This window comes from Hypomesus transpacificus, chromosome 22 (genome assembly GCF_021917145.1).
Source record: "Hypomesus transpacificus isolate Combined female chromosome 22, fHypTra1, whole genome shotgun sequence".
NCBI classification, from domain to species: Eukaryota; Metazoa; Chordata; class Actinopteri; order Osmeriformes; family Osmeridae; genus Hypomesus; species Hypomesus transpacificus.
The window spans coordinates 11964056-11981580 of NC_061081.1; the positions used below are offsets into that span (position 1 = coordinate 11964056).

At 47.4% G+C, this 17525-nt stretch overlaps 1 protein-coding gene across 9 annotated transcripts; it reads left to right on the forward strand.

Annotated features, from left to right (window-relative positions):
• Positions 1-1100: 1100 nt before the first annotated feature.
• On the forward strand, positions 1101-17480 carry abcg2d (ATP-binding cassette, sub-family G (WHITE), member 2d). 9 transcript variants are annotated; one of them, XM_047045631.1, is made up of 17 exons: positions 1130-1196; positions 1765-1768; positions 2756-2988; positions 5904-5963; positions 6150-6264; positions 6793-6945; positions 7376-7533; positions 8260-8411; positions 8725-8826; positions 10288-10538; positions 12272-12354; positions 12740-12829; positions 13026-13150; positions 13258-13412; positions 14189-14278; positions 14950-15062; positions 16848-17480. In XM_047045631.1, the coding sequence occupies exons 3-17, from the start codon at positions 2777-2779 to the stop codon at positions 16993-16995; spliced, it is 2007 nt and encodes a 668-aa protein (XP_046901587.1). In that variant the 5' UTR covers positions 1130-1196; positions 1765-1768; positions 2756-2776; the 3' UTR covers positions 16996-17480. The 9 variants fall into 9 exon arrangements, with proteins under 9 accessions (XP_046901586.1, XP_046901583.1, XP_046901584.1 ...); XM_047045629.1 differs by having other exon boundaries at positions 1168-1196; positions 2699-2988; XM_047045633.1 differs by having other exon boundaries at positions 1182-1196; positions 2773-2988.
• Positions 17481-17525: the final 45 nt, after the last annotated feature.

Genomic DNA, 17525 nt, shown 5'->3' on the forward strand with positions numbered 1-17525 from the left:
AACGTTTTTGTAGGCTACTTCTCATCTCTGCAAGCCTGGCTTACTCGGTAAACTTGCTTTATGGAACAGGCCCCGGGTCTGACACAACAAACGACTGCGGCTGCAGGGTTAATGTAAAGTTGAGATGACGAGCTGATGAACAGCAGGCGAGTAGAACAGGTGAAGTGAAGAGATGGTGTGGATCAGCGGGCCTGGAGCCAGGCCCACGACGGGGAAGCGAACCTGGAGACGTGCAGAGGCTCAGAGATCGTCATGCTGAGATAGCAGTGGTAATGCGGTCCGACAAGTAGAACCACTGTCATTCACAATTGACAGCTTATCTATAATAGAAAGCATTTTTTCATTATCATTATTATGATCATAATTATAATCGTCCAAGTATGAAGCTATTTGTTTGATCACCCCTATAGTCACGCAATGTTTACATTGTTCCTAGAATACGTCTTATAGCCCATTGAAGTAAGAATGTGTTGCCATGATTTTCCAAAAATGCTGGCATCCTTTCAGGAGCGATTCTAGCATCAGACCTTTAGGGGGGCTCAGCCCCCAATTAGATTGTGACATGGATACAGTGCCTTGCAAAAGTGTTAAACCCCCTTGCTAATAAATCACTAATTTCACTGGATAACAATGAATACATTTATGTATTATTATGCAAAATATTGAATTAATGGTAAAAAAAATTAAGAAAGTCCCTTTCTTCCTAAACTACCACGATAATGATGTGTCAACAATAAATAAACATTGTTTTAACACGTTAGAGCACTAAAACTTATTTAAGATCATGATGATTCATATTATTTTTTATTATTTCTAGGGGTGCTGAGATGAAATTTAGGTGTGGTTGAGCACCCCTAAAAAGAGTCTAAAATCACCACTGCATCCTTTACATTATGTGAGCATTGCACAGGCGACATGAACAGTCCAAAAGGCTAAATTCAGCAATGAGTCTGTTTTTGTTGTTAAACAAAAAGGGAGAACAAACATAACTTTTTCCAATGTCGTGGTTGAACAATGTCGCTGCACATCCAGCTTTGAATGATTTGATGACATCCTTTTTCTGGGCAGATCCCACGGAAGCCGTGCTGTAACTGCTCCAGTGACCTGCGAAGCTATAAATTCATTGGTCCAGATAGAAATCTCGCAAACACGTGTGGCTGGCAGGAGAGGCGAGCGCTATTAATATAAGTTTGTGGGTGAGTAGGCTATTGTACAGCGTTGATTATTGACAAGTATTTATTTTTACAACAGAATTACATAGATTTTTTTCCACTGGGCAGTTAATTGCATACAGTGACTTTCCTCCGGGAGGAATAGTTTTATTAAATCTTTCTCACTCGACCTGTGAGACTTAAGTTGTCAGACTGTCTCTGAAGTAGGTACTATAGCGGGGTTGTGGAGTGCATGATCCCTCTTTGATGTTTACGTTGTTCATGTGGGTTTCGTTTTATTAGTTGGTTTGTGTTTAATAAAACATCTACGTTGATCATATATTTTGCATATAGCTTACAATATTTAAGCTATTATCAACAACTTGTCGCCATGAGCTGAAGCTGAAGATTTTTACATTTCAAAACGGAATCTATCATCTGTTCGTTGTCATCAATTTATCCATTAAGTGAGTTTTTTTATGGGGCAGGAGACATTCATAGGTAGGCATTATTTTTGTAAGGAAAGCGTCATTTTCCGTTCATTCAGAACATTAAATATTAAAAGATTTTCTTTAAAAAAAATCCACAACCAATCTACGAAAATCACCGTTAGCAAGGTAAATTGCTCATTCCTCTTATTAATGTTATAGCCTAACTGCTATAGATTCTGGATATGTTGCCTTACAGTAACTGTATCCTTTCTAAGATATTCACACTTCTTGGTGTAAATTTATGAATTGTGAGATTACAGCACCGTCTATAGGAGCAAAGACGTAGGTGCTGACAAGTGCAGCGGCAAACGGTTAGCACCGGGTCGGTCCATGCGCATCTTAAGGAAGTCCTTTACCTTAAGTCATTCCCTTGCACATTCAGTCTAACTCTGACATGGCAGTTGGATGAAGAAGTTTTTCCCAGGAGCAAAACAACATCCTGTCACATGGCAAAACTGTGGATCTTCTGTTTCTTGCTCAGTTCTTCCTCTCCATCTCTCTTTTTCTCCATCTCTCTCCCCCTCTCTCTCTCCCCCCCTCTCTCCCCCCCCCCCTCTCTCCCCCTCTCTCATTATCTCCCTCTCCCCCCCTCTCTCCCCCTCTCATTCTCTCCCTCTCTCTCATTCTCTCCCTCTCTCCCCCTCTCTCATTCTCTCCCCCCCTCTCTCATTCTCTCCATCTGTCTCCCCCCTCTCTTATTCTCTCTCTCTCCCACTCTCACATTCTCTCCCTCTCTCTCCCCCCCTCTCTCATTCTCTCCCTCTCTCCCCCTCTCTCTCTGTTTCCATCTCTCTTTCTGCCTCTTGCTCCCCTTCTCACACACATTCTTTAACCTATATGAACTAGTAAAACGTTTTGAAAGCAATAATTAAATGAGCTCTGAAAGGTGACCAGCTGACAATGTGGCCCATCTTCGCTCTCGAATTTCCCCTTCAACATTCTATAAGAGTGACATTCTAGAAAATCCTCTTCAAGATCCTAGAAGAGTACATAATACATACAATAATTACATTCTTTAAGAATTTATGAAAATACATTTATGCTTTCTGTACTTAGTTTCTGTTCCAGAAAGTTTCCATCAACATCAGAATCTTGTCGTCTAATCTGAAAAAGGTGAAATCTGCATGCAGGAGGATGGAGCGAGCCAATCACATCAACATTGCGATGACTGACGACCCGACCACCAATGGGATGCCAAAGTCAAAGGTCATCTTCACCGTGGACAAATCGTGGCAGCCCATGGGTGCGGTGGTCAGTTTCCATGACATCCAGTACAAGGTGGTGGTGAAGAGCGGGCCCCTCTGTAAGAGGAAGGTGACCCCACGGGGGATACTGGTGGACCTGAAGTACGCATGCACACACTCGCACGCACACACTCGCACGCATGCATGCATGCACACACTTGCACGCATGCACACACTCGCACGCATGCACACACTTGCACGCAGGCACACACTCGCACGCACGCATGCACACACACGTGCACACGCACTATGGGGTGTAGTCAGTGTCAGCGGTTCATATGCAAAGCGCACAGTAGTGCCTGCGCAATGATATCAACCCTCTGAACACACACGAGAACTTTACATTGACTTCCAATAAACACAGGTGTTCACACACATACGTGACGTAGGCATCGCGCTGGTGTCGTGCACACGTATGTTTACATTTACATTTAGCAGACGTTCTTATCCAGAGCGACTTACAGTAAGTACAGGGACATGGCCAGTAGGGTGAAGTGCCTTGCCCAAGGACACAACGTAATTTGCCACGGCCGGGAATCGAACTAGCCATCGACGTGTGAACAATGTGTAGATAACGTGTACACTACACCTGACATACGCCACATTTATTCTTTTAGCAGACACTTTTTACCAAAGCGACTTCCAAGAAAGAGCTTTACAAAGTGCATAGGTCACTGATAATAACAACAAGATAGCCATAAAGCATTGCGGGTGGCCAAAACAAGCATACAAATATGCAAGACCTATGTGAACACTAACCCTAACTGTGGTGATAGATATCTAGGCGTGCACACAGGCAGGTGTTGTGTGTGACTTATAAATAAGAGGCATCATGTAAAGCGCTTTGGAATGCGATATATAAATGCAGTCTATTTACCATATTTGATAAGGATCTTTGAGTCCACTAATGCAGACTTTGACCCCCTTAATGACGTCTGCTCATGGTGATACAGATTCTTTATTCCAATTGTTGACCTCTCCATCATCTGTTCAGAAGACAGCTAGATCGATAACAGGGGAGAGGGTGTGTCTGTGTGTCCGCATGGATCTGAGCTTGAGCGTTCATGTTTAAGCCATTCTCTCTAAACTGTAATCCTGTAAAGGTTTGTCAAACATTTGTAATAATCCCTAGACAAAGTAAACGGCTAGCATAAAGGCTGAAAGGAGCGTCAAGCGTAACGGCTCGCTGTAGATGAACCCAGGCTCGCTGTAGATGAACCCAGGCTCGCTGTAGATGAACCCAGGCTCGCTGTAGATGAACCCAGGCTCGCTGTAGATGAACCCAGGCTCGCTGTAGATGAACCCAGGCTCGCTGTAGATGAACCGAGGCTCGCTGTAGATGAACCCAGGCTCGCCGTAGGTGAACCCAGGCTTGCTGTAGATGAACCCAGGCTCGCCGTAGATGAACCCAGGCTTGCTGTAGATGAACCCAGGCTCGCCGTAGATGAACCCAGGCTTGCTGTAGATGAACCCAGGCTTGCTGTAGATGAACCCAGGCTCGCTGTAGATGAATCCAGGCTCACCGTAGATGAACCCAGGCTTGCTGTAGATGAACCCAGGCTTGCTGGATATGAACCCAGGCTCGCTGTAGATGAACCCAGGCTTGCTGTAGATGAACCCAGGCTCGCTGTAGATGAACCCAGGCTCGCTGTAGATGAACCCAGGCTCGCTGTAGATGAACCCAGGCTCTCTGTAGATGAACCCAGGCTCGCTGTAGATGAACCCAGGCTCCACATTCTGACCTAGTCTGATAATGAGGCCTGCTTTTCCGGCCTCGATAAATTAAATTATTGCAAGCATAAAACTTTTTTTTTCTCTCAATTGAATTAATGTTAAATAGACTTGACATGTCCCATGGAGAAATGGCATCATTTCAACCCCAACCCCCCCCCCCCCCCCCCCCCCTGCTCTGAACTAGTGTTAATTATATGATATTAATCATGGATTCTTGCATATAATCTCCCTGATACACCTGACAGCTAGGGAAAAGAATTAAACGACCTCACGTGACACAGAGACAAAGCTGAGCTGTTTTTACAGTTTTAGATACTTTTTTACAGACCTTTTGATTCCATTGTGTAACTGTTCCTTTGTACAAATACAGTTCTCCCTCGAGCCTAGAATATTTTCACCATCTTTATGTGAAGCCCAGACGTGTTTAGAAACTTGACTGCTGTACGGTGTTCATTTTAGGACATCCTCAGATCTCGGACTCAATTGTCAGACTCAAACGAAAAGGCGTCAAGTCTCAGACCAAAAGTCGTCAGACTAGGGCGAAACGGCTTCTGTCTCAGAAAAACCTCTGTCATTTTCAGACAAAACACTCTCAAACCAAACGCCATCATTCTCAGACAAAACGCTCTCAAACCAAACGCCGTCATTCTCTAACAAAACGCTCTCAAACCAAACGCCGTCATTCACAAACAAAACGCTCTCAAACCAAAGGCCATCATTCTCAGACAAAACGCCCTCAAACTAAACGCCATCATTCTCAAACAAAACGCCCTCAAACCAATCGCCGTCATTCTCAGACAAAGTTCCAACATAAATCGTTGCCACGCAACAGCCAGATGGACATCTTTGCCGTCTTTTTCAATTTGAAATATTCGATGAGCAGTAATATGGAATGTTGAAGAATGTTATGAGGACAACCTGTGAGGTTATGCTGGATTTTACAACGGCATGGAATGCAATATAGCCAATCACAATCAAGGATGGGAACAACCAGTTTTAGAATTCAATGTTGAGCTGTCCTGTTCATTAAACTGGAATTGCTTGTAATACAATAATATACCATTGATGCAAACCAACAGGAATCCTAGCTTTTTCTGCTCTATTATGTTTGTTTTATGTGGGTAGGGCCCCATATTAGTTATTGAAACGGGCCCCAGATGCTTAAGGCCCCTGTACCCATCCTGCCAGGTGCTCAGATCAGGTTTAGAACTATTAAGAGTTCCATACATTTGCTTCAGAATTGGATTAAACCAGATTATAAAATGTCAGATTCTGTGTTTCAGTGGGATGATGAGACCTGGTCTGAACGCTATTCTGGGGCCGACTGGCAGTGGGAAGTCATCGTAAGTGTTCATCTTCAGATCTAGAACACCTAGATCAGGCTGTTCAGATCTAGTACACCTGGATCAGGCTGTTCTAGTCACATGACCCTAAACCTGTTGGAATGTTGGACCATCTGTCGTTTAAGGATTAATAGTCCTGATGTGAAGTGTTCCTCATCCTAACGTTACCCTGATGTGCTGTTGAAGGTTCCTCGATGTTCTGGCGGCGCGTAAGGACCCGTCTGGTCTGTCAGGAGAAGTGCTGATCGACGGGGCGCCCCAGCCCCCCAACTACAAGTGTCTTTCTGGCTACGTGGTCCAGGTACTGAGGAAGCTTCATCTGCTACACCCCAGCCTTGTCACCCCTGACTCCTGACCCCAGCCCTGTCACCCCTGACCCCAGCCCTGTCACCCTTGACTCCTGACCCCAGCCCTGTCACCCCTGACCCCAGCCCTGTCACCCTTGACCCCAGCCCTGTCACCCCTGACCCCAGCTCTGTCACCCTTGACCCCTGACCCCAGCCCTGTCACCCTTGACCCCTGACCCCAGCCCTGTCACCCTTGACTCCTGACCCCAGCTCTGTCACCCTTGACTCCTGACCCCAGCCCTGTCACCCCTGACCCCAGCCCTGTCACCCCTGACCCCAGCCCTGTCACCCCTGACCCCAGCCCTGTCACCCCTGACCCCAGCCCTGTCACCCCTGACCCCAGCCCTGTCACCCCTGACCCCAGCTCTGTCACCCCTGACCCCAGCCCTGTCACCCCTGACCCCAGCCCTGTCACCCCTGACCCCAGCCCTGTCACCCCTGACCCCAGCCCTGTCACCCCTGCCCTGTGCCCCTGCCTGCAGGATGACGTGGTGATGGGGACGCTGACTGTGAGAGAGAACCTGCGCTTCTCTGCAGAGCTGCGGCTCCCCAGCAGCGTGAGGAGGGAGGAGAAGGAGGCTAGGGTCAACCACCTGGTGAAGGAGCTGGGGCTGTCCAAGGTGGCCGACGCTAAGGTGAGGGGGGGGAGATGAAGGCCAGGGTCAACCACCTGGTGAAGGAGCTGGGGCTGGCCAAGGTGGCCGACGCTAAGGTGAGGGGGGGGAGATGAAGGCCAGGGTCAACCACCTGGTGAAGGAGCTGGGGCTGGCCAAGGTGGCCGACGCTAAGGTGAGGGGGGGGAGATGAAGGCCAGGGTCAACCACCTGGTGAAGGAGCTGGGGCTGGCCAAGGTGGCCGACGCTAAGATGAGGGGGGGGAGATGAAGGCCAGGGTCAACCACCTGGTGAAGGAGCTGGGGCTGGCCAAGGTGGCCGACGCTAAGATGAGGGGGGGGAGATGGACAACTATGTAGATGGAGTTGTGACAGCAACAGCAACGTATTTACTCACTCTCCTCCATTCTCCTCTCCTACCTTCTCCCCTCTCCTGTCTTCCCTTCCTCCAGGTGGGGACCCAGCTGATCAGGGGGATCTCAGGGGGGGAGAGGAAGAGGACCAACATCGGTATGGAGCTGATCATGGACCCGTCTGTGCTGTTCCTGGACGAGCCCACCACTGGCCTGGACGCCAGCACCGCCAACTCTGTCCTGCTGCTGCTTAAGAGGTGGGGGATGTAGTCCTTTAGGGCAGCCATGTAGTCTGCTAACTCGGTGTTGTCACAGGCTGCTGAAGAGGCAGGTGCGGGAAACTGCCTCCTTGCATTTCTCCTGCTAGCCTCCTAGCATAAAGCCTCCTAGCATGTGTCCTGCTAGCCTCCTAGCATATAGCCTCCTAGCATATCTTCTGCTAGCCTCCTGCTAGCCTCCTAGCATGTCTCCTGCTAGCCTCCTAGCATATCTCCTGCTAGCCTCCTAGCATGTCTCCTGTATTCCTTACTGATTTCCTTCCTCCTCTCTAGGGGTCGGGGGGAAAATCGATTCATATTTGAATCGCAATTTAGTCTTCTTGCAATTCACATCGATTAAAAAAAAAAAAAAAATTGTAATGTCATATTTTTTCTTTTTATATATATATATTTTGGGGGGTCAAATAGTGACCCCAAGAATCGAATCCTGAGGTACCAAAAGATTCCTATCCTTGCTTCTTTCCCTCACTTTCTTTTCCTTTCTGCTGCTTTATCTAAAGTTGATGTCAGTATGGTAAAACACAAGGCCCCTTTAGCTCTCAATGACCCTCCTTCTCCTCAGTCCTCCTCTTCCTCCTCCAGGTTTCTAGTAATGTCAGGTCATGAAGCAGAGCTGTGCTTCACTGTGCTTCACTGTGCTTCATCATCTTCATCAGCTCACAAACATATCGTCGGTTTCCTCGGATTCGCTGCTTCTTCCTTTAGAATGGCCAATCAAGGGCGCACCATCATCATGTCCATCCACCAACCACGTTACTCCATATACCGGCTGTTTGACACCCTCACCCTATTGGTCAACGGGAAGATGGTGTACCATGGACCGGGGAAGAACGCTCTCGACTACTTTGCTGACATAGGTAGCTTTTATTTACCTCTCTCTCTGTGTCTCTCTCTCTGTGTCTCTCTCTCTCTCTGTGTCTCTCTGTCTCTGTCTCTCTCACCAAATATACTGTATATAAATATAGAAGTTACATTTATTATTGCTTGTAAAATGGTGTATACATTAAAATACTGCATATACATGTACATATACATATAAATGTGTGTATATATAATTAATACAAATCAATGAATTGTAAATGACTGCATGTACTGCTGTTTTACATGGTGTGTGTGTGGTTTCCCAGGTTACACTTGTTTTACATGGTGTGTGTGTGTCTGGTTTCCCAGGTTACACCTGCGAGCCCCACAACAACCCAGCAGACTTCTTTCTGGATGTGATCAACGGAGACGCTACCGGCAACGCCATGAACAAGATGCAGAGCTCAGATGGTAACACACACACACACCATGAACAAGATGCAGAGCTCAGATGGTAACACACACACACACCATGAACAAGATGCAGAGCTCAGACAGTAACACACACACATCCACATACACACACCATGAACAAGATGCAGAGCTCAGATGGTAACACACACACCATGAACAAGATGCAGAGCTCAGATGGTAACACACACACACCATGAACAAGATGCAGAGCTCAGATGGTAACACACACACACACCATGAACAAGATGCAGAGCTCAGATGGTAACACACACACACACCATGAACAAGATGCAGAGCTCAGATGGTAACACACACACACACACACACACCATGAACAAGATGCAGAGCTCAGATGGTAACACACACACACACACCATGAACAAGATGCAGAGCTCAGATGGTAACACACACACACACCATGAACAAGATGCAGAGCTCAGATGGTAACACACACACACACCATGAACAAGATGCAGAGCTCAGATGGTAACACACACACACACCATGAACAAGATGCAGAGCTCAGATGGTAACACACACACACACCATGAACAAGATGCAGAGCTCAGATGGTAACACACACGCCATGCACAAGATGCAGAGCTCAGACAGTAACACACACACATCCACACACACACACACACACACACACACACACACACACACACACCATGAACAAGATGCAGAGCTCAGATGGTAACACACACACACACATCCACACACACACACACACCATGAACAAGATGCAGAGCTCAGATGGTAACACACACACACACACACACATCCACACACACACACACACACACACACCATGAACAAGATGCAGAGCTCAGATGGTAACACACACACACACACACTGCCAATCCACCATATAGAATTCCTCTTATTGATCCATGAAAAGCTCAACTTATGATATTTTTCTCTACAGAACTTCTCCTGTTGTAATCATATTTAACGCTGAACCTGTCGGCACCAAAGCTATTACCTAGAGCCTCAGTCTGTGATGATAGTCACCAAACTAGCTAGATTAGCTCTCACTTCAAATGCATACAATCATATGTAGTTACTACCCTGGATCTTCTCTCTCTTTCTCCCTCTCTTTCTCCTCTCCCATCACTTCTCTCTCCCTCCCTGTTTGGCCAAAACCCCTCCAGACCTAATCCATCTGGCTCGGGGGCAGAAGTTGTTTGTATTTGAGCGTGCAAACTCTCTGATGGCTTTAGAGCATGATTAACTCTACACAGACTACAGGGTCAGAACTACATATAGCCAAGGTCCAGACCTCTGAGGGGGAAAAACACATCATTATTTATTTTAACATCGCCCTGCTCCAGGTATTAAAATCCTCCCAAAGATGTGATTGACATCTGTTGTTGGACTTCACTAACCTCCCCTCCCTTCTGTCTCTCTCTCTCTCCTCATCCCTCTCCTCTCCCCCCTCTCCTCCTCCCTGTGCAGAAATCGACCTGGACGAGCTGATGAGCTCTCGCCAGCGCATTGAGGAGCACCTGGTGGAGCAGTACCGCAGCAGCCCGTCCTGCCGGGAGACCCTGGCCCAGCTGGAGCTCCTGGTCCGGGGGAGGGGGCACGGCGTGCGGCCCCAGGCCAGGACTATCACCTACAACTGCTCCTTCTTCCACCAGCTGCACTGGGTCCTGAAAAGAACCTTCAAGAACCTGCTGCTGAACCCACAGACCTCCGTGGCACAGGTGGGGTGGACGTGGTGCACGCCCGTACACACACTGACACACACACACACACACACACACTGACACACACACACACACACACTGCCTAGTCTTAAGGAGAATCTAATTCCTTTGTGTTCAGGGTTAAACCCTTCAGACGTGTTGAACCAATATAACCTCTAACACCTTCAAACCCCCTGCACCACACATACACACACACACAGCCGCCAGCCAAGCATTAAGGCCAGGAGGGGAGGAGGGCGCATGTCTGATAACCTTATGACAAGACTTAGCCCTCATCCCACACACACACCAAAGCAACTCACTTGGACATAATAGGAGTCTTAAATTGTGTTCTCTCTCTTTCGCCCTCCTAACAAATCAGTCAGCTCTGACCCAGGGCTGGGCACGGTGCTGGTGAGAAGGGGTTGGGGAAGGGGCCATCAGAGATCAGTCACTTTAAGAGCTGTTAGCAGCTAATCTGACCCATATGAATGGGCCTGGCTTTAGTCTGGAAGCTGCTTTGGTGGCTGTTGTGACCCCAGTCTCAGCCAGTTGGCCTGCGATCTGAACTGATATCATATCTGTTCCTGATCCGGCTGGGCCTAAACCTGACACACTGTCACATGAGCCCCCTGTGACGTAAGGGGTGGAGGGAGGGAGAGGGTTAGGGGTGGAGGGAGGGAGAGGTATAGGGGGTGAGGGAGGGAGAGGTAGAGGGGGTGAGGGATGGAGGTGTAGAGGGAGGGAAAGGTATAGGGGGTGAGGGATGGAGGTGTAGAGGGAGGGAGAGGTATAGGGGGTGAGGGGTGAGGGGTGGAGGGAGGTAGAGGTATAAGGGGTGGAGGTGTGGAGGGGCAGGAGGGTGTGAAGCAAGGCTCAACCTTATTAGCTTATTCCTTCACCCTGGGAACTGTGCTGGTGCTGCTCAGGTCTGTCACAACCTGTAAACCATCAGGATTAAATCCTGCCTCGAGCCTGCCTCTCTCTCTCTCTCTCTCTCTCTCTCTCTCTCTCTCTCTCTGTCTCTCTGTCTCTGTCTCCCTCTCTCTGTGTCTCTTTCTCTCTGCCTTGATAATACAGCTTTTCTCTCTTACTGGAACAGGAACAGAGCGGCTTCCCTCCAGAGGATAAATAATGTTCTACTCTTTCTGTTATCTCTCTCTCTTTCTCTCTATGTCTCTCTCTCTGTCCCTCCCTCTCTCTCTATGTCTCTCTCTCTCTGTATCTCTCTCTCTGTGTCCAGGGTTCAGGGTATAGAAGACAGTGTGTCAGAGTTCAGTCTGTCCTTCCCTCCCTGACAACCCCTTAGTCACCCTTCTCCAGAGGGGCCACAGAGAGATTAGTTTACAATAAAGTAAAATCTTGAAAGCTTTGATCAGAACACCGTCATGTGATGGAAGTTTCCGAGCATGTTGTCCTACGGCTCAGTACTTCTTGTAGTTCTCCACACTTCCTGTAGTTCTCCACACTTCCTGTAGTTCTCCACACTTCCTGTAGTTCTCCACACTTCCTGTAGTTCTCCACACTTCCTGTTGTTCAGGTTGGAGATTTAAAAAAAAAAAGACTTTTGACCTCATAGCTGATATGATCTTTCAATCAGTCGATTAACTTTATTACATCCAGCTTCACAGGTATATACAGAGTAAAGTGGATTATCCCGACAGCACAGGTGAAGCTAACATGAGATAAACAAAAGAAACAGAAATATAACAGGTCTGATATATATATATATATGTGTGTGTGTTACTCAGCTGGGTGTCACTATATTCCTGGCTCTCATCGTGGGCGCCATCTTCTTCGGGGTGAAAGACGACCAGAGCGGGATCCAGAACAGGTGAGCAACCACGTCACAGATCAGCCATCAGGTCAACTGATCATCCATTTATCGTAGGGTTAGGGTTAGGGCGCCATAATGCGTGCACCCATTCATGACATCCTTGTGGGGAAACTGGTTTGCGTCTCGATCACAAGGCGTTTTGTTCCACCCCTAATGTCTGACGACTAGACGTCCTCACACCAAGAACACGAAGATGCACAGGGCTTCCACATGACAGCAAGTCTTAGACTGTCTACCAGGAGAACGACCGGAAGAATGAGGAAAGAGGAGGAAGGAGAGAGAGTGGGGAAAGAGGGAGAAAAGAAGAGAGGGGGGAAAGAGAGAGATGGAAAGTGACTGTGTGTGTGTGTGTAAGCAGCAGGACTGACTGTGTCTTCATTAGGATGGGAGCTCTCTTCTTCATCACCACCAACCAGTGCTTCAGCACGCTGTCAGCAGCAGAGCTGTTCATTACAGAGAGGAAGCTGTTTGTGTAGGTGACACACGCACTCATGTTTCAGTTACTATCCTTGTGAGGACCTACCATTGACTTCTATTCAAAGTTGTGTTCTATCTAACCCTTAACCCCTAACCTTATCCTCTAACCTTAGACACAAAATTGTTTTACTATAGTAAGATAATCCCACACACAAACACACAGGCTGATTGGTCGTTTTATTGATCTGCAGTCATGAGTACATCAGTGGGTACTACCGCGTGTCAGTCTACTTCCTGTCTAAGATCCTCTCTGACATCATCACCCTGCGCACCATCCCTGCTGTCATTTTCAGCTGCATCATCTACTTCATGATTGGTGAGCTGTGTCACATGACCCGTGTCACATGATGAGGCAGTGACTGTATAAGAATCTGAGTTGCAAAGTAGATTGAAGATAGTTGATTTAGTTGTGTGTGTTCTCAGGGCTGCAGAAAACCGCGGCAGCCTTCTTCATCTTCACGTTCACGGTCATCATGGTAGCGTACACGGCCACGGCCATGACGATGGCCATCTCAGCCGACCAGAACGTGGTCGCCGTGGCGAACATCTTCATGACCATCAGCTTCGTCTTCATGATGGTGAGGTCATCAGCACGTCTGGGCGCTCTGTACCTTTCTGCACTCTGTACCTTTCAGCGCTCTGTACCTTTCAGCACTCTGTACCTTTCAGCGCTCTGTACCTTTCAGCACTCTGTACCTTTCAGCACTCTGTACCTTTCAGCACTCTGTACCTTTCAGCGCTCTGTACCTTTCAGCACTCTGTACCTTTCAGCGCTCTGTACCTTTCAGCGCTCTGTACCTTTCAGCGCTCTGTACCTTTCAGCACTCTGTACCTTTCAGCGCTCTGTACCTTTCAGCGCTCTGTACCTTTCAGCACTCTGGAACTTTCAGCGCTCTGTACCTTTCAGCGCTCTGTACCTTTCAGCGCTCTGTACCTTTCAGCACTCTGTACCTTTCAGCACTCTGTACCTTTCAGCACTCTGTACCTTTCAACACTCTGTACCTTTCAGCACTCTGTACCTTTCAGCACTTTGGAACTTTAAACACTTTGGAACTGTGTTTTGAAAAGTGCAAATAGTTTATTATTATTATTATTAACACACCCACGGGTATGAAAAGACAGCTGCTGTTCAACAACAAACATTTACCCTCCCAGAGAAGAGTCTTTACTGACAAACACTAGAGACAAACATTCATTCATTTTGCAGACACTTTTATATAAAGAGATGTACAAATCGTGTCATATAGAGAGTACCGCAGGAGATCAAGGATCAGAAGTGCTGAGTTCTAACAGTGTGTACCTGGTATGTAGCTGAAACTGGAAAATGTTTAAGGTGTTGTTGTGTTTTGTTTAGATATTCTCCGGGTTGCTGGTGAACCTGACCAGCATCATGGACTGGCTGGCCTGGTTGAAATACTTCAGTATCCCTCGCTACGGACTCACTGTGAGCACAGACTCATGCACTCACACACAAACACATCCTCTCAGAAACTCTCTCATACTTATGCACACACACCCTCACACTAGGGCTGGGTGATGTATCGAATATTAGCGATAATATCGCAATAATGTTGACGACAATGTAAAAAAAAAAAGTTTTTGCAGGTCCTTGTGTTGCTTGTGTTTTAAGATCAACATCTGTCTCCTCTGTGTTCACACACACAGACACACACACACACACACACACACACACACAGACACCGTTTGTGACAAACTGAAAATTGCACTCTCACAGGCACTCTCTTCTGCTCTCTTATTCTCCTGTCACATAAGGACCTCTGCATGAATCGTTCCATGTGAGGTCCATTTTGTCAAGTTGCAAGTACTATGTTATGGTAACTGCTTACATTTGGACTACATATTTTGTACTTTGTAACAATAGCTGTTTTATCTAAGTAGTTTTTGTTGTTTTCTAATGGGGGCAAAAGAAAATCATGTTTTTTTATTAATTAAATGCAAATGCAAACATATTGAGATTTATATCGAATATCGTACATTTTTGGACAATAGCGAGATAACAAAAAAGAATATATATATATTGCCCAGCCCTACCCCACACACACACACACACACACTTCTGATCTGATTGCATGTCTGACCTGTCGTTATTCGCAGGCGCTGGAGATCAATGAGTTTGTGGGTTTGAGCTTCTGTAACCACCTCGCTGCCCTGAACACGACCGTGTTTCCCGGCACGTCCAACTGCACCATGAGCACGCCTGGGATCACGTGAGTTCTGCTGCCCCCTGCTGCCCCCTGCTGCCCCCTGCTGCCCCCTGCTGCCCCCTGCTGCCCCCTGCTGCCCCGTCAGCTGAATTGGAGCTTTAGTAGATAAAACTTCATAACGACACGTTCATCAGAATCAGGATTGTTGGAGCAGGAAAACATCTAGAACATGCAGGACAGGGGGTCCCTGAGGACCAGAGTGAAGAAACACAACTGTAGAACACAGGGCCGGCTCAAGGCAATTGTATGAACCTGCAGAGCCGAAGAGCTGCAGTTTCAGGACCGCAGTTCTAGGACTCTAGTGTTAGCTGACAGCGCCACCTAGCAAATTGGATGACCCAGGAAACTCTTGGCCCTAAATAAACACACATCACCCTTCTGTACAGCACCACTTGGGATATCTGTGGTATAAATTGACTTTTTTTGTGATCTTTGCATTTGATATATGATCATCGTTGTTGCACTGTCATGTGAACACATACCGTTCCTTCGCATTACCTGCTGTAGTCCTAGTGGAACAGCAGAGCCTGCTGTAGTCCTAGTGGAACAGCAGACTCTGCTGTAGTCCTAGTGGAACAGCAGACTCTGCTGTAGTCCTAGTGGAACAGCAGAGCCTGCTGTAGTCCTAGTGGAACAGCAGACTCTGCTGTAGTCCTGGTGGAACAGCAGACTCTGTTGTAGTCCTAGTGGAACAGCAGACTCTGTTGTAGCCCTGGTGGAACAGCAGACTCTGTTGTAGTCCTAGTGGAACAGCAGACTCTGTTGTAGCCCTGGTGGAACAGCAGACTCTGTTGTAGTCCTAGTGGAACAGCAGACTCTGTTGTAGCCCTGGTGGAACAGCAGAGCCTGCTGTAGTCCTAGTGGAACAGCAGACTCTGTTGTAGCCCTGGTGGAACAGCAGACTCTGTTGTAGTCCTAGTGGAACAGCAGACTCTGTTGTAGCCCTGGTGGAACAGCAGACTCTGTTGTAGTCCTAGTGGAACAGCAGACTCTGTTGTAGCCCTGGTGGAACAGCAGAGCCTGCTGTAGTCCTAGTGGAACAGCAGACTCTGTTGTAGCCCTGGTGGAACAGCAGACTCTGTTGTAGTCCTAGTGGAACAGCAGACTCTGTTGTAGCCCTGGTGGAACAGCAGACTCTGTTGTAGTCCTAGTGGAACAGCAGACTCTGTTGTAGCCCTGGTGGAACAGCAGAGCCTGCTGTAGTCCTAGTGGAACAGCAGACTCTGTTGTAGCCCTGGTGGAACAGCAGACTCTGTTGTAGTCCTAGTGGAACAGCAGAGTCTGCTGTAGTCCTAGTGGAACAGCAGACTCTGTTGTAGCCCTGGTGAACAGCAGACTCTGTTGTAGTCCTAGTGGAACAGCAGAGCCTGCTGTAGTCCTAGTGGAACAGCAGACTCTGCTGTAGTCCTAGTGGAACAGTAGCCCTGGTGGAACAGCAGACTCTGCTGTAGTCCTGGTGGAACAGCAGACTCTGCTGTAGTCCTGGTAGAACAGCGGGGCCTGCTGTAGTCCTAGTGGAACAGCAGACTCTGCTGTAGTCCTGGTAGAACAGCAGACTCTGCTGTAGCCTTGGTGGAACAGCAGACTCATTCTTACCGCTCAATCATCCAGTTTCACTGGACAAGCTATCGGGGGTGGAAGCACCGAAAGCTGGGTTGCCAGGTTTGTACTCTACAGCTGTAGTGACTCACATGTTGAGATGCTCTGGAGGGAGGGGATGACAGATGGACACAGACCTGGCCACCCACCCCTCTCTGACTCACCTGTTGACTGGCCGTGTGCTTGCAGGTGCACAGGTGAGCAGCACCTGCAGTACCTGGGAATCGGCTACACCAACTGGGATCTCTGGCAAAACCATGTTGCCATGGCAATCATGACCATCCTCTTCCTCCTCATTGCCTATCTCAAACTGCGCTTCATCAAGAAGTTCACCTGAGTTCACCTCAGATTGAGTCTGTTCAACAAAAAAGGTTCATGTTGACAATTTCACCGGCTAAGTTTTAACCTTCAAATGCCAGAAGGAGGTCTGTACTTCAGCTGTTAATCTACTTCCTGTTTGACTTCAGAGTGGACCAGTGGTTCGCACTGGTGTTCTGCAAATACTCATCTGATCTCAGAGCTGCAGAATCATTCATTTGAAGTATTGGGTCTTCTGTTTACTGTTTATTTATGAGTCACTGATGTTTCTTCTTATAAACATTATAATTTGCCATCCTTACCTTTTAAAGAGTTACTTAGTTTGTAGTTTAATTGGGATTTGCACAGATTTTCTGATTACACAAAAGTTGAGTTAAATGATTCCATTGAATTACTGATCATAATTATTATAACTGATTTGAGTGAACTTTTGATGATTTTGTATAACGTTCTGTTCCTGACAAACCTTTTTATAAACCTTTTCAAGTCATTTTGTAAAGTGTCTCATCCTTGTGTTCCTCGAATGGTCTTGTTGTCTCCATATTTATT